This window comes from Embiotoca jacksoni, unplaced genomic scaffold (genome assembly GCF_022577435.1).
Source record: "Embiotoca jacksoni isolate LCO1_2020_lvr unplaced genomic scaffold, fEmbJac1.0.p SCAF_14, whole genome shotgun sequence".
Classification (NCBI taxonomy): Eukaryota; Metazoa; Chordata; class Actinopteri; family Embiotocidae; genus Embiotoca; species Embiotoca jacksoni.
The window spans coordinates 9,885,425-9,908,424 of record NW_027185274.1 but is presented as its reverse complement, the minus strand read 5'-3'; the positions used below and the strand labels follow the sequence as shown (position 1 = coordinate 9,908,424).

Sequence of the window (23,000 nt, the reverse complement as noted above, 5' to 3'; positions counted from 1 at the left end):
ATTAAATATTTGGTTTTGATTTAATCCCCCAATTTATGTCCATCATTTATCATTCAGAGGTGGGTCACCTTCAGTGCTGCCGGAGCATAAAAAAAGTTCAGTAGAAGAGTTGGCTGAATGCCAAAAGCTGAGCATTGACCTGAGAGGTGAGCAGAATGCTGAGGGTTGGTTCGGCCTGTGATTGGTACATCGGCCAGTATGCATGGTTTATGACAAAGGCTCCTGTCAGTGCAAACTCTGAATGATAAATGCCTTACAGAGTTGGGATTTCTTTTATCAACTATAATTTTACCATTAAAGAACACGTTTACCTGTAATTATCTTTTATAAAAATATGTCTTTAATTAATGTGTTCCTCTTAAAGTAGCTTTCTAAAGATAATATGTTTATACAGATAAATCTGGCAGCATCAAAAACAAAGGAAGGTAACAGATGCCCTGAGTCTCTCATATTACAACATACATCATGGCTCTCTTTTTCTCTTGCCCTGTCTTGATTTGTGTGTGTGTGTGTGTGTGTGTGTGTGTGTGTGTGTGTGTGTGTGTGTGTGTGTGTGCGTGCGTGCATGCGTGCGTGCGTGCGTGTGCATGTGCGTGTGCACGTGTCTGTCTTTAGCTGAGGAGGAGGATTTGCGTCGCTACTGTGCATCACTGTTCACTGTCCCTGTCAGCAGGGGCAGAACTGAGCCACAGATTACTACACCTGAGTCGTGCCTTGTCATAGAAGTCCTGGATGAGGTGAGAACAACTGAAGCAAACATTTTCCCTGCATGAACACATGTTGAACCTCTACACAGGGCGAATGGGAGAGTCTACACAGATAATGTTAACACCTGCACACAGGGCTTCACAACACCGCCGTATTCTGTCTTTCCATCTCTGCCTCACTCACAACACTGATCTCTTGTTTTCTGCAGCCATGCAGAGACATAAAGGGGAACTGTGCTGCTGAACAGAGGACAGACATCAACAGAGAGTAAGCCTCAATTTAAAATAAGTGTATCAGGACCTCTCGGGTACCTACCACATGCACACTACCCTGCTTGATAAAAAAAAAAAAGCAGAGGTTGAACCGACTACACTCATCTTACATGCAGACACACAGCCAAGGGAATTCTATGGAAAATTCCAAAAGTGGATCTACTAAATAAGATTGACAGAATCTCCATTTATTATTGATCAGTTCTCGTTCATCAGCTTTTCTACCACAGTAATATTCCTCTGAGAAATACACACAAGTTTAAGGCCGGCTTATTCCATGCCAAAAGATACCAACAATAACTGAGATGACTCCTAAATCCTTTTAATGACAATTGCATGTTACGCAACATGTCATGGCTATGTAGTGTGTTAATGTGTGTTACAGAGAGAATACAAAAAACTCTCTTAATTCCCATTTGTCTCAAGAAAAGATACTGATACTTTCTCACAGAATGGAAATTTGTAGCTGAAACCATAAAACCCAATAATTTACAATATAATTTGTAAATACTTAGTAGATGAGTCTCATGAGTTGACAACCTCTCTTTTTTTTAATTTAAGGGTTAAAGGGCGATTTCTGAACATTTCTAAGCAGCTGGTAACCCATCAGGTGAACAACAGGTCTCCACTTCATTTAATTAGCTTTTTGTTCCTTGGAGACGAAAGAGAAAATGATCAGATCATTCACATCATTTCTGTGCATATCTTAGTAAAATCAAAAGAGCAATATTGTGGAAGCTGGTGTCAGTATTCAGTGTTTGTGGTATAAACAGCAGAATGTTAATTGCATTATTTAACCTTCAGACTATTCATATTTAAGAAGGAATCCTGTTATTAAAGTAAAATGTGTTAAATCTTTCACATGTTTAGACATTATCAGGTGAATGTGGAGTCATTCACAAAGTGCTGTTTTTCACACACAGGTTCCCCTCTGTTCAAGAAATCTCCAGGAAAGAAAAAACACTGGTGCCCCAAACAGCTGTATCCAGTGGTGGGTTGTCAAGAGTCAGCCCCTCTTCTGCCGGTCCAGCACAACTATCCAGACAGTCTGGAGCACCCAAAACAGCCCAGAAGCTGCATTCATCTGAGACTCAGACTTCACAAGCACAACGCTCAGTTGAATGTAAGTTTTTCAGGGAAAAGTAAAAGGGCAAAGCTTTCTGTGGAAACATTTTTGTACCAGGGGGAGATCAAAATGTTCAGAATGGTACATTTTTGGGGTGGTTTGCAACATGAAGGTGCACTATTTAAACTATGTAGATAAATACAAAGATATCCTGAAATTAAACCTCTATAAGTTCCAGTGTGCCCACTGATTCATCATTGTTAAATTCATGTGACTTTTTTGCAATGTAAGCACATTTGCCATGACTCTGCACTCTGCAGTGGCTCATGAGGAGAGATGGATGGCAGACATTTGTTTGTTAAGGGGCACACAGTGTGGTGTTACACTGACGATTTAGCAAAACTGAAAATGATGTCACTGGTTCATGTTTTAAAGTATAGAAAATACAGTACCTGACTGAAGAGGTATTTGCAAAGTCAAAATACAATTCGGAGCTGTATAACTTGTTCATTTTATAGTGATCTAAGCTATTTTATGAGAGCCATTTGCACAGTGTGATAATACAGGGTTTTAGTGTATCTGGCCTCAAGGACTGAGAACATTGTTGTCTGTAGATCAGGTGTGAAAGGCAATTGATTGATTCTATTTTTACATTGAAAAAAACAATCCAAACATCATGCTAGAAGTAAATTAGAAAAGATATAAAGCTATGGGGTAATGCACAGGGACTAATTGGTTTGTTCTGATAATCCTGTGTGGGAACCTTTTTTTTTCCTATATCGCAGAAACGTGACCGCATGCTTGCAAAATAATACACTTAATATTGATTGTATCTCATCCTTTTCACAGCATTGCCCCATACAAGTAAACCCACAGAAACACAAAGAACTTCAATGGCATCAATCAAGACACTAGCCTCAGAGCCACCAGGGACCATCTGCTCTCCCACTATTCACAAATCAAAAGCTAAATGTAAATCACCACAACTTTTGTCCTCATTGCCACATTCCCAGTCTGAGATTCCCAAATCTTCACCCTCCCCTCTCTTATATTCAGCTTTGGATGGTAACAGCTCACCAGTCCCAGAAGAACATTTCTCCCCTTCTCCATCTATATCTGTGTCCCTTAGGTCCACTTTCACAGTCTCACCATCAAGCTCTAATGAGTCGACCCTACTACCCAGAGTTTATTCAGCCCCATTACGAAAAGGTTCAGACTCATCTTCCTTTCAAGAACAACCTCAGTCCTCCCAGTTATTTGCAGAAACAATCTCATCTCCAAAGCTTTGCGAATCACCAAGAAGCAATCTGATGTCCCCACAGCAATCCCAACATTCCTTGTGTGACCCAGAGTTTCTTCTATCAGATAATCAACTCCTGCTGCCTTTGTCACCCGTGTCTGCTAGTCCACAGCTGCCACTGAAAACACCGGCACCAGGTCTGGGACAAACCACCTCTGTGCCATACGGTGTATTTGCAAAAACCCCATCAACGTTATCTCTATTTAATGAGTCCCCTCCAGATGCATATTCTAGATATAGGTCAACTCCAACATATGGGGATGGTCCGGTGTCCATGTCATCTACCCCAATATCTGATGACCTCAAATCAACTCTGTCACATCAGGAGACACATTGTGTCCCTTCATCCCATCTCCTGAATGTCATCCAGAACCCTGCTTTAGCTGTGGAATCGGAGGAGGAAGAGGAGCTATCGATAGGTAAATAAAGTGTAATAACAACCTCTCTTTTGGTGTGTGTGTGTGTGTGTGTGTGTGTGTGTGTGTGTGTGTGTGTGTGTGTGTGTGTGTGTGTGTGTGTGTGTGTGTGTGTGCTATTATTTGCACCAGCGCAGGCAGATACGATTAAACATTCATTTCTTTCTTTATCCTCATTATTCAAAAAGAAGTGCCAATTTACACCTCATACAATTAACAGTTCTAACTAAGAGAATTTTATTTGGGAAGAATATTTCCACCTCTGCTCTCATGGCCGAGATCTTGAATTTGTCAAAGTAGGGTTTCTGGTATAATTTCATCCACTTGCAAGGTGGAGAAGGAACGTGAAAGGGCCATGCCTAACAATTAGTTTCTAAATAGCCAGGTTAATAAGGGTTAGAAACAATTTTAAATCAGTAATGATTATAGAGCTGCATAAATCTGTTGGTAATTAGCTACATTTTGCAGCTACAAGTCTGCTTGAAGGCAAATATATACTCTATATGCCTATCTACCCAAACCTCCTTACTTACCACTGCACTAATACAATTTGTACACAGTACTTCTGTTATACAGCCTATTTCCCATAAATTGATTTTATTCATTTTGCATTTCAAAACAATATTTGCAGAGATTCCCAGAGACCACGCCATACTTTCTTGGAGTTTAGATTTGGGTTACAAAAATATGAAAAAGAGAATTAAACACATTCATGTTTATGGATGGAGAGGCACAGCTCTTTGCTGTAAAGTGATTCCTACACACTACACCACAGTTTGGACACAATTCTCAGTAGTCAGGCAGTTTATGTGAATAAACTGTTTGTGGATCTTTTTATTCTAAGCCAATTTAAATCCAACCATAAAAAAAAGTGTTATTTCTATTTTTATTCATATTGATTAAGGTTTGGTTTTAAGTAAATACCTAACATAAAACTACAACAGACGGAAAGGTAATTAAAACTGCAAGCAGTGATATGCGGGCCCTCGCACGCTGCACGTTGGGGATCCAGCGGGTCGGGGCCGCCGGCTCCCAGACGTGCAGCGTGCGAGGGTCCGCATATTCCCGCTTGTAGTTACAATTTTTTTTCTCGATCTTGTTCCTTATTCTTTTTAAACAAAAATTGCCTTTTTTTTGGCAGCTTTAACATTTTCAAAAACTCATGAAAGTTGGTGCCTGACGCACGTGCAAAGTTTCGTGAGGTTTGGAGCATCGTTTGACCTTAAACATCAACTTCCTGTGTCACAGCGAAACATCAAATTTAGCCGCATCGGCCGGGCTATACTATATACAAAAATGACTTTTGGGTCACTTTTTTGACGTGATGCTATCGACATGTATCTTTTTTTTTTTTTTTTATCATAGTTTGGACAACATGCTATATTATGACTTTTCTTTGAATATTTTGGATGACATACTTTGGATATTTTGGATTACCTTTTTATCACTTTTTGTATTAAAATGTATGACCTTTTTCTGAACTGACACGCATGCCTCAAATTACTTCTCACTGTGAGGCAACTGCTCCAACCACTACACCACTGTGTCATACATGTTGTCCGAAATATGAAAAAACATGAAATGAAAAGTGTCTTTTGGGGGATTTTTATTTTTGTTTGGGTTTTGTATTGTTGTTGCCCTTTGGTTTGGTATTAGTATGACCGCATTTACAAACTTGAACCAGTGTGGCTTACCCTTAGAGGGCACACGGGTGGGCCACGGGCACACCGATCGACGAAGACGTATAATTTTGATAACTTTTAATTCCAAACATGTTAAGAGTGCACAGACTCAATTTCAAGTTGGTCCGACAATATCTGCAGGAGAAGTTTGTTAAAGTACAATATGTGTGAATTGCCAAAAATGGCGACTAAATTTCAAAACGGCGGACTTCCTGTTGAGTTGACGTAATGGTGAGTTGGAACTTTTTCGTTCATCTAGGTGTGATACGCATGTCCAAGATTGCAGTGTGAAATATTTGTATTATGTACATCAATCTGCACACGAGCAGATCGGTTTCCTCTTCAGGGAAGAGTTCTCTCCAACTACTTTGCAAATCTTCTGTCATAATGGCAGTCCGCCAAGGTGCACCTGTCTCTCAAAGGGAATGAGTGATGACACTGATGTTACACCCAAAATAGACCTATGATTATTTAAAAGACTCGATACCGAGCTGTGAACGATGCACCTTACTTTGTGCTCAGATTATCTGTCAGACAAGCAAAAGGTTTTGGACGTGGGCCTAAATGCACTTGCTCTGTGCGCTTAGATCGTGAGAATAGTGTGCTCCATGTTCCTTCGTAAGATTTTCCACATGTAAGACCTGTTCACAAAGCCCCCCGAAGAGAGCAAGTCTTAGTAAGGAACAGCAAGAACTCCGAAGCTGAGAGGAAGGGTGGAGTTGACCTCGTAGCTATGGATGACATTGCGTTTCATCAATTAATTTAAGGACAAGTCTACATTGGTTGGTTGACAAATGCCAGGTCTGTGTCTGGGAATGTGAAAAATACATGCAATTAATAAGGAACGAGAAGTAACTTTTGGTAGATAGATAGATGAAATACTGACTGGTTAAGTGTGTTTGTATCTGGTACCAATTAACATAATAGGACGTTTATTTTTCAGCTGACTAAACCAATCATTATATTTTGATGTTATAATTCTGTATACATTCTACAGTTTTACAGACAATATTCCAGTGATGATGATGATGAAATCACCTTATTTTATGTATATATCACAGTTTAAATAATGTATTTTGCTCTTAAATAACAAGCCTTAAGATGTTTTGTGAATTCTGCCCCAGATCCCAGTTAATGACCCGACTGTTTGCATATGTCCCATTTGTTTTTCACTGACTATATTGTTGTGGGTCTGTTTGTGAGGCCATTCATGTGCCCACACTATAAATGTGTCTGTACAGGTTATGATTTGCTGAGGCCTATTTGTTTTTCAGAAACATTGGTAAATGTAGGAGATCCTTTTTAGAATTAAAACTGTGCAAAAAAAATCTGGGCTTTAAATTCAAAACCTTGTGTCTTGTGAACTGTGGTATCAGTTTAGAAAAGCCTATTATTTCACAACTTTTCTTAATCTTGCTTTTACTTTATCTCAGTTCCACTGCCTGCCTCACACCTCTACCTCTCTTCCTCGATTCATCCATCATCTCTGTTCTTTCCTTCATCCTTTGCATCCTTCACTTCTGCCACTTCCTACAGCTCTTTGACCAGCGTGGCACTGAATGCCTGCTTTATCAGTTTATCAGAGCTTTTCAGTGTCAAGGACACTCACATCACGTGTTACGTTTTTCCTTGTATGTTAGAGATGAAAATGTTGCTTCAGTGGTTCAAAGCACAATAAACAAGGACAGTCAGCGTGTTTTTACCATTCACCTTGAAAGTCCAACATTGTTTAAACCACGTAAATACAATGCTATTCTTTTAGATTAGAGTCCAGCACGAGGAAAAATAGCCTTTGTTCATCTTGAATCATAACTAAACTGCAGTTACTTAACACGTGTGTCTGTATTTTTCATGAAGACAGCGGAGATGAAATGTCCAGTGATAGCCTCGGTCTGGCTCCACATGAAGACGACTCTTCAGACGAAGAAGCACAGATGCAAGGACGTTTAACGAGAGAGAGATCCAGAGAAGAGCAAAAGAATCCTGCCATATCTCATCAAGAAGATTCCTTTGTTCCTGCAGAGGCAGAAACGGAGAAAGATTTGCAGACTGATAAGCCAGAGCAGCTGTCAAAACCATCCACGGTAACATATTTCAACATTCCTGTGTGCTTTTGGTTCTTAAAAGGGTGGACACAGAGTTGTAATAGCTCTGGGAAGCTCTAAGTACGTTTTATAAGTGGGAAACTCTAAAGGCATGAATATGTAAGAAATTACTGGCATGAGCCTACTAAATTCAATCCATAATGTAGTCTGTATTTAACCATTGTTTCAATGTGACTTAGTTTTCAGTCATAAAAGACTGACTCATTACTTTTGAGAAGACATTTTTTTGGCCACCCTATTGAAGCCTGGATAGCACTTTATTTTGATGCAGAGGTGCAAATTACTGATGTAACAAAATTCACAGCACCACAAAGTTTTTCATCTCAAAAGCAGAAGTCCTTTTGCTTAATAAAGATTCAACACAGTCTCTGCAAATGACTGTGGTGAAAAATATTTGATTGCATACAAATTGCCAACAAACGAACGGAAGAATGTATGGTTCTAGTAATATTCCCGTGCACTGAAGTTTGTCTTAGAAATTTCTCAAGGCTGGTTAATAAAAGGAATACATTGGCAAGTTTTAGAAGTTCAGTACACCGGACATAATTGCCGTGTGGAACGAGAAGACTTCCGCGACTTACAGTCAGTTTCTTATTGTACCTGACCCGATCTATTAGATAACATTTGTATCCTGGTAATTACTTTACATGATTCATCTATAGCTCAGAGATATCTAAAGCTGTGGTGTTAAAGGTGCTAACCATTGAGGGAAGAAAAGAGAAACAGAGTGGATTAAAAAGGCACTGCCTGAATGGTCAATGGACTTATCAGCCATTTAATGGTATGAATCCTTTACACTGTGACAGAGGAATGAAAAAATAAGGGGTGGGGTGGGGGGGGAGGGTCTAGTTGCTTTATTAAAAAGCTGGAACAAAATTAAATTCATGATTGTAAGGCTGGTGGTTATCAGTGGCCTTTGGACCTGAATCAAACTGCTCCTAAAATGATTAGATAGTGTTTCTCTCTCTCTCTCTGGCCCTGATCTCTTCTGCTCTCGTCTTCCGTAAATGTTTTACACTTTTCTGCCTCTCTTTCCTTTTATCCATCTTTTTTTCGGCCCTCTTTTCTGATGTTCGTCCTCCTTTTTCTTTTACCTTTTACCCTTGTAGTTAAGGCAGCTAGTCAACTACAGCTCCCTTTCCTTATGAGGAGATCTGGTCTGCACAAAGAGACCTCACATTTTTCTCACTGCACAGTGTCATTGTGTCTGGTCACTTGCCGTTTCATTCTTATGCCTTCGTTCCCTTCTTTTACCCTTGTCTTCCTCTTGTCATTCTCCATCCTTGCTCCTTCCTTGCTCTAAGTAGCGCTATTCCCACATGCCTTCCTTTCTATCTCCCGGTCCATCTGCAATGTCCTGCAAGGCTAGCATGCTAATGCATCAGATCTAATCTTAACCAAACAGAGCTTCCTCATTTTACCCTTGTCTCACAGGAGCGCACCTGCACGAGAAGAACAGCTAACCCACCACGCCATTGTGAGATTCTCTCACCAGCTCCAGGGGTTAATTAAAAATCAATTCATCAAGTGGAAACAAAGGAAACAGGGAGAGAGGGGAATAATCTCCAGTAAAAGACACCGGCTTAATATTATGCTTTTACACTGTCGAAATGGGAAAATAAAAATGTAACACACTTACCTGAATTGTTAAAAATTAATTAAATTAAGCTTTGAGACCAGTCTATGTTTTTTTTTTTTTTTTATCTTAATCACTCTATTTCCATGTTCTTTTTATATATATATATATATATATATATATATTCCCCCTCCTATAACCTCCTCAACTCCCTTCATAATGTATCCATATATTCCTTCCCATTTCCCTTTGTGTATCATCTCAATCTCACTCTAACATGACCTGTTTTTCTCCCTGTCTTCATTTTTCTATTCCCTTTTCTACTGCTTACCCCCCTTCTTCGTTCCAACCCTCCTTCTCCTACATCCCTTCCATCTGTTTCCATATCCCCTTAGGTGATGCACAACCAGAGTGCTGGGCCTGGATCAGAGCAGTTCTGTGATCTGGATGGGTTCTCGCCTCCAGGTTTTGACGTGAATAACACTATTCACGCCGGCACACCAGAACATGCACACTGTGAGGCTAACCACACAATCCAGTCTTCGCCGCATGACCCAGGCCCAACAGGTAGGTTGAAGAGGGAAAGTCTTTTAATGTGTGTGGGTGAGAGCTTGATTTTTTTTATGGTTCAGTTTCAATGGGAAGTTTGTCAATCTGAATCATGTTTTCCTATAAACTACATCAGAAAGCGATTAGATTTTGAAGATTACCTCTGTGTCCAGCTTTTGCCTGGAGATATTTTCCAATTTGCAAGTGTTATTCATATCACAAAAGCCTCATAATAGGATTTAGAACAAATATGTAAAAATGTGGAGCTTACAAGAGACATGAAAATGAGTTTTAAACCCAGAGGAGTGCCGGGTGCTTTGTGAAAAATGAGAGATGGGGGACAACACCAATAATTTACTGCTGGTGGGTCCGAGGGGAGCTTTCCTGAGTTGTTGTTGTGTGTGTGTGTGTGTGTGTGTGCGCGTGTGCGTGTGTGCGTGTGTGTGCGTGCATGCATGCGTCTTTGTTTATGCATGCTTCTAAGCCTGTGTGCCTCTTTTTTTTTGTTGCCTATATTTAGTTCCTAAATTTTCTTAAACCGGAGGAGAATGCAGGCACACATTGACGTGCACAGACCGCACAGCCGACACCACCACCACCACCCATAAACTGCCCATAAATCATCACAAAGACTCACTCAGACAACACAGCCTTTCTGTCTTGTTTCTTTCTCAGCTGAAAAGTGTGGATAACAATGCCTGTGTCCTTCACACGGCACACAAAGAGTACTTTGACTTTACTTTTCAGAGGAATGTTGTAAGGCATATTTTATGTCGTCTCTGTATTGTCATGTTTTCACTACGCCTCTGAAAACCTGTTCTCTAATCAGTCATTATTGTCCAGAAGATTCTGGACAAATATAGTTTAAAGTAAAGCCTAGTTCTGTACATCTTTGTGGGAGGTATTTTATGCAGTAGTTATTGCTGTTGCTTTTGTTTCAGTTTACTTTATATAGTTTTTATCCCCATCACTAGCCTTTGCCTGTAGATACATTTTCTTTCATGGTTTTGGAGTATTTTCCTTCATTGCCAAGTTTCACCTTCAACTACATCAAGCACATTCTGCTGCAATAAGATGTTTTTTTTTTTTTAAATGGTCAGACATTAACTGTGTCTGGTAGACCGTGCTGTAGCTACTGAGGAATATGCCCCCAAGGTTCATGATGAATTTCGTATTTGTGGCCACAGCATGGGCGTTCAGAATTTGTTACCACTAATAATTAGTAAACTGCTCAGACTGTGCACTGGTGGAAGTCAAGCATGCACCTCCAAATTGCAAGAGTTAAAGTAATTTTATTTGGATTGCATCAGATGCTACGATTTATCTGAACACATGGTGCTTATTAAACCTCGCTATCTTGTCCAAGGCTGTTGAATTACATGCATTTCAAAAAGCGGTTACTGTTTTCATTCAGCAAGGATTTCAAATTGTTTGCTTAAGTTAATTGCCTCTGCCCAAAATGATCCCATCAACCTTTTCTTTCATCCATTGTTCCATCCTTTTCACTGTTCCATTGTCAAGCCTGGGTTAAATGAACGAGGTTAACAGTGATAGACTCCCACAAGGGCACCACGAACCTCCTCACACCAAGCAGCCAGCCACTCGTCAAATCCCGCACTGTCTCTGCCACCATCGTTAAAGCTCCAAAGTTAATGAGAGGGAAAGGTTAGAGAGGAGGAATATCACCTTGACAACACTTCACACTCATTTATACCCCTCCATCCCTCCATCTGTCTACTCTATTTTCCTTTTTTTTTTTTTTCCTGGCAGGGCTGAGATCCAACAGGTTTTTTATGTCTCCTGTTTTACCGTTTCACCTTTCTCACCTTTTTCACATTCTCCCCGTCACCTCATCAGTCAGAAAATGAGGTTGTTTGTGTGCAGTTTCTGTCGCACGTGCATCCAGTTCAACAACAACGAAAGGGAGAGACCGACACTCAACAAAAATATCAACGCAACGCATTTGTTTTCGACCCCATTTTTCATGATGTAAAAATCGAGCCCTTATTTTATGCACGCAAAAGATTTATTTTTCTCAAATTATTTTCATAATTTGTCAAAATCTGTGTGTGTGAACACCTGGCAGGTGTGGCACTGCAATATGCAGATTAAACCGTGTGATTATTGCACAGGCGTTCCTTGGACTGTTTTTTTACGGTGTTTGGCAAAAAAAACATTCAGTATCTGATGTCACCATTCCCCTCATGCAGTGCGACACATCTCCTCGTCATAGAGTTGACAGGTTGTTGATTCCCGGTGAGAGCTCAGATGAACTATGATTTCTGAGAGTTTGTGTCGAATTTCTTTGGTTGTGCAAACGAACTGGTGCATCAGCATGCCCATTGCGTGCTCCCTCAAAACTTGTGACATCCGTGGCATTGTGTTGCAGGATAAAACTTGCACATTTACAGTTTACAGATTTGAACAAATTTGTGAAAAACATTTGGGAGAAACAAACCTGTTCTGTGCGTAAAAGAAGTCTTCGATCTTTTACTTCAACTAATACAGAATGTATTTTTATGGTTTGAGTGTACATAGAAAAAGAGCAAGAAAAGTGACACAGGTAGCTGTTGGAGTCACTAGCAGTAAGGGATGGTGCAAATCAGACACATTTATGAAGAAATAGGCAAAAAGACAGGGACATGTACAGCTTCTCTGAAAGACAAAAGGCAAGAAGAAGAAAAGACAGACCATCAGACTTGCGGAATTCCAGTGGTATCTTCGAATGATCTTCAACTTTCTCCCTTCTTTTCTTTAGTGGGTTTAGAAGCTGGATATCTGACTGCTCTCCCACTATCCTCTCTTTATTTACAGCGTATTTAGACTAGTTAGTAGATTCTTCTTTCAGTCAATAGTATTAATGAATTGACTGACCACTGGAGAGAAAGAGGAAAACAGCAGTAATTGCATTGGAGCTGTCAGAACCGGCTGAACAGGCTTGTTAAGCAATATCGGTTTGGTGCTGAATAGGTAAATAGATTATTGTATCAAATGTAATTACTAAATTTACTTCAATTCATTTAGGGAATTGTCAGCATTTATTGGCAAATAGATTTTTTTAGTAAACTGAGATCCTCTTCACAACCATCCTTTATTCTGGCATTTGAGGCTGGTGTTGTAGTAGCCAGTAGTTTGTCGGTGCACCGTCAGCATGGGTGCCTGTTTAAGCCTGTAGGGATCGTTGAGGACTCTTCATGTATTTATGGAACTACGGTAACAATGATAAGCTTTGTTTTGTATCTGTGTTGCGAACTGCTATTATTAGCTATTCATTTCTACATTTTATGATATAAAGCATTAAAAGATTTGAATGATTCAGGACCATAACCTAGACTGACTTTTTTAATTGATAAACAACCATGAAAAAAAAAACGGGAAAAAAACCCCACTATTCTTAATTTCCTCTGCTTTATATTCTGTGTAGCATTCATATGCAGTCATGGCTGCAAAGTTATTTAATATGTCGGAGCTATCGAAAAATCTCAAACTGTTGGAGTTAGATAGCAAAGCAAATGCATTGCTAGCTATACATCCAACTGATAGCGGCGTGACAGTGCATGATCGGTGTCTTTGGATTTCATTTATCTTGTATGCAGGTATTCCAACTGCCTCTAAAAGCGCGTAAAGGGCAATGACGGAACGTGAAAGTGGGTAGAGTGATGGGATACTTTTCAAACAGAGCCGCTAGAAGAGAAACCAGAGGAAAAGTTGATGGGATATAACAGAGTGCTCTCAAACTACAGACATGCTGCTGCATGCTGTTTGTTTTTCAATGTTTTGTGTCAGGCATTTATGCATGGCTGGTCTTGGTGAGCCTTTTTATTTATTTATTTATTTTATTTTATTTTTTTATCCAACTCTGAATTGATGACCCCTCTCTTACTTTTTCACCCTCTCTTTCAGGGTCAGAGAGTTATGGATCAAGCAGCAGCCTCTCAACCTCCACTGAGGAACACCTGCTTTTTAGAGCGATGAAGGACAACCACACGCAGCCAACTGGAATTCGCATTCACTCAACCAGGAGAAGAGAGATATTAGCGTGTGAACCAGGAACATCCGGTAAACGCATGCACACGTGTGCTCTCGCACATGCTTGTGTGTATTTTGCCCGTGTGAATATTTTCAGGCACGCTGAGCTCTTCCTGTTATTCATTTACTCTCCGACACCCAAAACTCCATTTCATACACAATCAATGCACCTGATTTCCACATACAGCCACACTCTCACGGCACTGAGTGTGTGCAGGTTTCTTAAAGAGAGTATACAGTCTTACTCTCAGGCACAAACTGGCACGCATGTCACGTACCCGCATACTGTGCACAAATACATGCAGGATTGGACGTCTCATCACTTCCTTCACCCAGATCCTAGAAACACTGTAGTCAACTGTTTTTGTAGACACACACACACACACACACACACACACACACACACACACACACACACACACACACACACACACACACACACACACACACACACAAACAGACAGCTGAGAGACAGAGTGGTAATCTGTTTTACGCAGCGATATATCTAATACCCACCAATGATAATCGGTTCTCAGGCTTACTTTTCCCTCCCCCCCCCCACTTTACTGTAAACAACTGCATTTTATTCCTCCACTCTCTACTATCACTATTTAGCCCCGGCTGTCTTGTGTCATGTCCATTCGTCGTATTGCGAAGTCGTCAAAACTTTGACCTATTTATTGTAATCTTTATTTCAATTTTATACTCACTCTTTTCTAGCCACGGTATCAGCTCCAAAGTGAATCATTTGTGACATTGAGGCCGAGATTGTCCACACTCGTGGCAACTCGCACTTAAGATCCACAGTTGTTAAACCACTCAAGAGTTAAAACAAACTTTTTTTTTTTAAAGCCTATTTAATTATAGCATCACGTTTCCAGTGTTTTTACTTCCACAAGGGAACCTAAGCACAGACGTTTCGGCAAGTTGCCTCACTGAGGGTGCTTCATTGTGCTGTCTTGTCAGTGTGCCGCTCCAGCGTGCTGTCTGACAGCACGCTGAAGAGGGCTCCTCGCCAAAACATCTGTACTTTGGCTCCCTTGTGCTATCAGTGAATGTCTCGAAATAGCTCCTGAGCATATTTGTGTAAGAGGGGAACTCCTTTTAAAGTTCACCGCGTTTAGTTTACCATGTTTTGTCCTCGTGCATTTTTTTAGTGCGTTGCAAAGATCTGACATTATAATTTGTAACACGAAAATGATACACACGTCAATGACTGCATCTTAATATGACTCGAGGCTATGACTACAACGAACACGCAGAAACACGCAAAAAGTCAAATTGAAATCTGACCACCTTCAGGAACTCTTGAGGGAGGAGAGATCAGATTTGAATCTTTCTCTTATTTTACACTTGATACATTTCAAAGCTGGCACAGAATTTGATCAGCAGCACAAATCTCGACGCACAATATGTCCCGTCTGCTTTGAAATGGAAGTAAATTGAGTCCAGAAGTATGTGTACATCTACGTGTGTTAGCAGCACCGCACCGCGCGCTTCGCTCCTCCCATGCTGCTTAGTTTGACAGCGCAGGTGGTTGTGAAACACTAAGTGGAGGTTCTGTGCTTGTTGAAAGAAGGAGTCAGGCACTGAGAGCGGAGGAGAGAGGGATGGGGTGACGAGACAATGGAAGATTGAAAGACTGAAAGACTTAACACTGGAGCTAAAACTGGTTAGACAGCACGCAGCATGAGGAACCGGTGTGCTGCCGACACACACATGCACACCCACGCCATCATAGCTTCTCTGTGGGGGCCTCGATGTAATTTACAGTGAGCAGGTGGGAATGGATGTTCAATCTGATTCAATTTGATGTGGCTCGCAGTGGAGTGGGATGAGACACCACTCGTTCCTCTGACTGTTGTGATCGTTTTTGTATCTCTCACCCTCTTTCCCTGAATCCTGAGCAGCACAGCTTCTTCTTACATTCTCCTTTCTTCCTCTCCGTGCCCTCTCATCACTTTCTCACACACACACACACGCACACACACACGCACGCACGCACGCACACACACGCACACACACACACACACACACACACACACACACACACACACACACACACTTTCTCTCGTTATTTTCTCAAAACGGCCCATCATTGCATTTATCCATCGGTCCTTATGTGCACTGTTAAGTTTCTCTTTACATATCTCTCTTTTGTTTTTTATTCAGGGTCGGGGTCGAACCTGCCTGGCAACCCCACACCTATTGTTTCTCACCCTCGAAGGACAAATCCAAGTCCTCTCTCTGCATCTGTCTCTCCCTGCCTCTCCCATTCCCCCTCTCCTCTTCCTCTCTCTGCCCGCCTGTGTCGTCCCACATCGGGATCCCAATTTGTTCCGGCATTTCGTCCGTTGTCCCGAGCGGCCCGAGAGATCATGGAGATCTGTGGTGTGGATCGGACAGGCTGTGAGGACCCGGACCTGGACGCCGACGCAACTGCACATACACTCCACGCTCTGGAGCGGGAACTGAGACTCGGAGCCGAGGGTACAGAAACACACATACAACAGCAAGTCATGCACGCAAACACATTCAATTTAGCCTTTCATGAATCAATGTAGGACTTTGTATATTGATGACAACACAAGGGTGTTTGGAGGACAATTACAGAAATGCCTGATGATGAATTATGAGTTACAACAGTGACAGCATTAACCGTCTTTTATATCTACCTCAGAAACAGAGACTCTGGTGTTTGGTACCAAAAACAGTGGAAACAAAGATGAGCATGCGAGTCCTCGTTTCACACGGTGGGTAACAAACTGAACACACTCCCATGTAGTAACTTTGTTGCTCAGGGATCACAATGTACATGACCTTATCCTAAAGGGTAACCTCAAGTGTCTGTTATTGGACCTGGAAATGGTAGTAATGTATGATTTCTGCCCATTCGGGACAATTGCACGTCCTCTGCAATTTAAAGTTAGAGTTTAAGCAGTTGTTAAAATTTCCATTCTAATTTGATATCCTAAAAAAAAAGGAGGGTGGGGGGGGGGTTATCCCTCTTTTTCTTTTGTGCGCCGTCAATCCCCCGTCTCTGCCGGATATGTGCAGTGTGTAATGGATCGTTAGCCAGCAGAACGACTTTAGCTTTGACAGCATGTTGGGTATCGGGCCTTAATGTGCTGCTTAACGTGTGTGTGTGTGAGACGAGAGTGTGTCAATGTATTTTTTTCTCGTATATCAGATGCTGAATGCGTGGGTGTGTGTGTGTGTGTGTGTGTGTGTGTGTGTGTGTGTGTGTCTGTGCATTGTTGACGTTTTGCGCTAGTGCGTGCGTGTCGCGGGCATAATCTGCGCTGGAGGCCTTGTGCTGAGCACAGCACTGTGAATATCACATTGAGACGTGTAATAAACGGATTAGCACATAGTACAGAGAGAGCTCCCAAAACAGCTCTTTACATCTTTAAAACATACACACATGCACACACCAATATATATACACACACACACACACACACACACACACACACACACACACACGCAGGCACGCAGAGGCACTTAATCTGACTGCTTCTGCTTCGCTGTACAGGTATCTTTTTGTTCCTGTCTCGGCGCAACTCTCACCTTTTGCGATTACTGTCACTTTTCCTTCTCGCATGCAGTTTTTTGATAATATTCAGCTGACAGAATATCCAAAAACACAGGCTTTTGGGATAATAGGAACCCTTTAATGCGGTTAGTTGACGCGTTGCTGTAACATTATTTTTTTTTTTTACAACGCTCACTACAAACGGGAAATACAAATTCATTTTTAACGTAGAGCTATCATTCTGTAGATGTTTAACTCAGAAGTCACTCCCTTGATGCACAATGGATTCACTCTACCGTCTGAGAGGGACACTGTCCTAATAGACCGAGTGGGTGGCTGCTGCAGCATCGTAGAGCAGATGTATGTCGACGATTTCGGCTGCGGAGCGGTCTCTGCCGCAAACCAGTCGCGAAGAGTTTTCAATCTGGTCTCGTATTGAATCGATAAAATATACATTTGTTTCATTGAATATTCCAGTAATAGGAAATGTACACTCTAAAGTAGAGTCCCGCTACACTAAAGTGCATCTTATGACATAGCATGTTACGTGCAGTGTGCGTGTGTCCCTTGATGCACGTGTCTGATGTGATTCAGCCTCAATCTTCAGACAGCGATTCATCACGTATCTTTGCTCTGACTCATTCAACTGCCTGCAGTTGCTTGGCTGTGCTTTCGTGTTGCCCCCATCTTTTGGCTGTCTGTGATCTAACCTGCAGTAAGTGCAGATTTTTCAGAGTCTTGTCACATTAATATTCCGAAAATGGACGTATTGAAGTTTTTTTCATGTTCAATTTATGCAACTCAGAATTCACAGGAGCATAACATGAATATAACAGGAATTAAATATATATATATATATATATATTTTTTTTTTTAAATATATCAAAAACATGACTGTACCCTGTATGAATGTTTTGACTGACTTCCTGTAAAATGAATATCAGCTTGTTCTTTCTTGTCTGTGGTCACACTCCATTCATTAAACCTGCAGCACAGTTTGCAGCTTGAAGGTACAACGCAGGTTATGACACAAACAATGAGTCGGAATGATTATTCAGTTTTACAAGTCAAGTCAACTTTTAAAGACTCGGTTCAGTTGTGGACCTTTTATGATATGTCAACCTGCTCAGAGAGGAAACGTCATGCATATATAAAGTTTAAGCAAAGCAACATTTTCAATCTGAGAAAACTTCTGAACTTCCAACACTCTGTATGAATTGAATCTGAGTCACTCATCAATCATCTGAGGAAAATAAGGGGATTCTTGATAAAAGAAAAAGGCCGTCACACCTGCTGGCCGAGTTGACGCCAATAGAGCAACTCTAGTTTCAGCGCAGGTGGGCAGTGAGGATGGCATTGATATGCCTGCTGTCCTTTATGACTCCCAAGTTAATTTGGCCTTGTCATAGCTGAATGCTAAGTTGGGGAGGCTTCTCCTAAATGTCTCAATAAATACAGGTGGCGAGGGCCAGTTGGTGCAGTTATTGTATCTTCTTCTTCTTGTGGATGTTTTAAATATGATCAGTCACAACATTTCTTCTTTTGTCTTCTTTTTCTTCAGTTTTTTTTTATTTTATTTTTTTTATCATTCCTAACATTGCTACACAATCTATACTTTGGTGGACCTTAATTTGCTCATTAGATGTGTAAGTGAGCTGCTGTGTCCATCTGATACTTGTAAGAAATGTGTCTGGAACAAACTCTGTGATGTCAGCATCTGTAACTACCTACGAAAGGCTCAGCACATCTTCTCCTTTAATCATAGGCTGGTATTTTAGCTTTGAGTATGTGGGATGCTCTGCCTTTAATTGTTGGATTCGGTCTTGCAGGGCCGAGGTCACCGAGGAACAAAAGGACGAGGAGGAGGCTGCGAAGAGAGACCGGCAGAGTGTTCTATTACTACCCTGAGAAACACACACACACACACACACACACACACACACACACACACACACACACACACACACACACACACACACACACACACACACACACAAGAGAGTCCCGCAAGAGATCAGAGACAGGACAAATGACACAATGGATGTCATTTGAATTGTGCTCGTGTGGTGGGAAGGCTGGTGCAGATGCCCTTCAACTCCGAAAACAAATTCACCAGGGAACTCTCTGTGTGCAAATAGATGAAAGTATAATTGTTATGCTTTGAAAAACAATGAGGAATAAATGCTGCTTTGAGCTCATTTATGATCAGTCTCTTTTTGTATGTGTCCTTGTTTTCTGTGCAGCATATTTAATTCACTCGTGTAGATGAGCGGTTACTGAGATGCATGCCTGTGGATGGATTAGCTGAAGGTACGAAACAATGAGACAGACGAAGAATGATGAGGATGGGAGGGGGGTTGGGTGTGTGTGTGGGGGGGGTAGGGGGGGCAGCAAATGGGAACTTTGTTTTTACTCTCAGCAGGGGTCCCCTTTGTGTGTTTATCACAGTGTGTGTGTGTGTGTGTGTGTGTGTGTGTGTGTGTGTGTGTGTGTGTGTGTGTGTGTGTGTGTGCGCGCTGTCTGAGATGTGCATTAAAGGGCAGACGTCCAGGGGCAGGTGGCTGCAGTACCAATTTTACCACAAGGGGTTAGGAAGAACAATTTTCTCTGTTGTCATCAGTTTGTTTCTTAATAAGGTTAGGGTGGCACTGGATCAGGTCACAGTGTACACACACACACACACACACACACACACACACACACACACACACACAGTGGGGCTCCTGCAGGTGATAAATTATGTTTGTGAGGGAGGGAATAAGGAGCTGTGCCAGTGCCTGCCATCTCTATGTGTGTGCTGGAGTGGGGGAAGATAAACACCAGGCACTGGAACTGGTTTGTTGTCGCTGTGGTGAATGTGTACATGCTCCATTGGTGTGTGTTAGTGTGTACTTCGTGGTGTTTTGTTTTTTTTCCCAGTTCTGCTGTTTTTCATTAGTCTCCACAGCCAGTCCTAATCTATCACGACTGCCACTGTCCTTAGCTGAGTTAACAGCCCACCGTCCACTACTTTATCTCCAGCTGATATGCATGCAAGGATCAAACGAGGACAAACAGGTACGGGAGAAAATCAGGCCTATATTGCGCAACCAAACACATACCGAAGCTCAAGAAGTAGAATGGACGTCAATAGATGCTAAACTTTGTGATTGAATTCAGGATTAAAGTTAATTTGTGCGCCGCAGGTGGTTGCGTGTGCCAATGTGAGCGCACGTGGCTCGGCTCTTTACTCTCGTCACCGTGGAGGGATAGAAGGGTATTTTATTTGTCCCGACGTTAATCGCTGGGTGCAGACAGCAAAAGCCCTGTAATCCAACAGCAATCACCACAAGACTGATTGATAGCACAAGGACAGAGCGAGAAAGACAGAGAGACCAAGAGATAGACAAGGAGAGAGAGGTGAAAAGGTAGATCTTTGTTATTGTGTCCTTCACTGAGTTTATCACTTACTGTTTAGGAGAGGAAAATAACAGAGACATAAATCTGATGGATATCGAACCGCAGGGCTGAGTTTAAACTACTCTGAGATCTGTGCACTACATTCCTCGCCCATTCACTCCCTCTCCCACTCACACACACACACACACACACACACACACAGACAGATGCATACAAACAGGAAAAGAGAATAGAAAAAGAGAGCTGACCTTTGTTAGATTTGGCGTTGTCTGTGATGGTGTTGATGCTGTCAGAAAGACTGTGAAACTGGGGGAGTTGACATTTAACTCCACTATATTAACTGACCCTTCTACGGAACTGGAGCTCAGACTTGGTGAGCCGCAAAACCGCTGGCAGACCAATATGCTGGGTTATGAAACTAACTTTTTTTTTTTTTAATCTTGGGTGAATTTAGAAAAGTTTTCCTTTTTTTACAGTGAATTCTGAAAGACATCTTGTACCATTTTCATTTTTAGATATAACACAACAGTCGACATTGGTGACAAATGGAAGAATGCTGTTGTCCCCTCTCCCCCCCCTCTCTCTGTCTGATTTCTTTTTACCATATTATATATTTTGGTTTTCATGGGTTTTGGTGTTTTGTTTGACAGCAAGTTGCAGAGCAGATGCATTTTCTTCTCTTCTTGGATGCACATCTTGTTTTCTGATGAAAAGCCATTCAATTTTCCACACCCAGAGGGCCCTGAAAGCACTCCCTTGTTCACGGTGTCTAACAGGTCACCTACAGTGAGCCGCAAGGGAAAAGCTGCTGCATCCTCGTGACGATGTGAGTCCACAAATAAACCACGCAATGAGTAAAACGGAAGAAAAGACAGTCCTAATATACTGTAGAACTGGGTTGTTTTCCCTTTTATGAACTGTCAAAGGAACAGTTTAATATTTTAGAGCACAAATCTTCTGTCTTTTATGTCTTATGTATAGTCTGCAGCAACCCAAACTGGGATTTGAAAGAGGCAGGCCAGAAACAGGAACAAAGGATGGAACTGTAGGCAGGCAAATAATGAGTGTAAAGTTGAAATGAAGGGACAGAAACAACTTGTCTGTCAGACAGAATACCTTCTTTCTTTACAGTATCACAAAATAGATGCTCAATACATTTGTTTTACGCATTCTTATTTTATTTCTTTAATGGGGGCATATTAATTGCATGGTTTTCCTGATGTTTCTGAGGGCTTAGGTGCTGTTGTTACAGCCTGTGGTGGGCACTGAGCACTTATTTGATTATAACTGTGCTTTCTTAAATACACTGTTTTCTATTTACGTGTTACTGTAATTAAACCCAACAGAAAAGGTTTCATTCTACAAAAATTATTAAACATATTTTCCCTAACTTTGAACTTTGAAGTCAATTTGATCCATAACGCAACAGGAGGGTTAACTAATATGTTCCTTTAAAATCTTTCTCTGATCATTTTTCCTAATGTTGTTTAAAAAAAAGAAAAAGAAAAAAACGTCTTGACATCATGAAATAGTTTTCAGACATGTTTGGTATCATGTTTGTTGTACGTAGACAGAGTTTGATTGCTATTGATATAAAGTAATAATGTGATATAATAATAATGTGTTTGATGGGTGCTAATGGTTGGTTTCAGAAAAGTATTTCTAACTGCCTTTTATTACTGTTGTTGAAAGTAAGAGATGTATTTGGAAAAATAGTGGAAAATGCTCCTTTTCCCCTCAGGGAGTGGGGTGGAGGGTGGGGGGGGGGGGGATCTGCAGGTGTGTATTTGAGTTTGATTGACAGCAACGCGCAGGTTGAGCGCCAGAGGTGGGAGCAGACAAACGGACCCTGTTGCTAACATGTCTGGGGTACTGAGGAGTAATCGGGCCTCACCGGCACGCAAGCGGACCGAGGTGACACCGGCAAGTAGGCCTAGGTTTACCTGCAGTGTAATTTAACGTGTTGCAGCTCATGCATTAAATGGACCGACTGGTTTGCGACCGACACGAGCAGCGCCAGGTTTCCCAGCTGCGCGTGTGCTTGGTCGCTCGTCCAACAAGCGGAGGAGCAGAACGACGCGTGGGAGGTCGAAATGAATGAAACGTTTGCAAGCAAACTCACGTGGTTTGTTCAGAGCGACGGGCTGCAGGCCTGTAGTGTGACTGACAACACTTTTGGCTGACGAGCCGCTATATAGAGGCCTGTATGTGTTCCTATGTGCATTTTAGTTTTGTTTATCCATTCAGCACACAGGATATGTGATTTGCAGTGCACTTCTGTATGACAAGACAGCAATAGCAGTTTGATTCAGTTGGACTTTAAATGCAAAATTAATGAGACTATTGGTGTTTGGACATTTGAG

General features: G+C 41.5%; 1 protein-coding gene across 1 annotated transcript in view; it reads left to right on the top strand.

The window, feature by feature from the left end:
- Positions 1-19,426, top strand: part of zbbx (zinc finger, B-box domain containing) — a 56,459-nt gene extending 37,033 nt beyond the window's left edge. The window contains exons 12-21 of the mRNA XM_069147885.1: positions 616-737; positions 917-975; positions 1,904-2,103; positions 2,896-3,765; positions 7,302-7,528; positions 9,521-9,692; positions 13,578-13,733; positions 15,876-16,193; positions 16,384-16,456; positions 19,068-19,426. Coding sequence (XP_069003986.1) covers positions 616-737; positions 917-975; positions 1,904-2,103; positions 2,896-3,765; positions 7,302-7,528; positions 9,521-9,692; positions 13,578-13,733; positions 15,876-16,193; positions 16,384-16,456; positions 19,068-19,146 — 2,276 coding nt within the window. The 3' untranslated portion in view covers positions 19,147-19,426. The remainder of the gene's footprint in view (positions 1-615; positions 738-916; positions 976-1,903; positions 2,104-2,895; positions 3,766-7,301; positions 7,529-9,520; positions 9,693-13,577; positions 13,734-15,875; positions 16,194-16,383; positions 16,457-19,067) is intronic.
- The last annotated feature ends 3,574 nt before the right edge of the window (positions 19,427-23,000 follow it).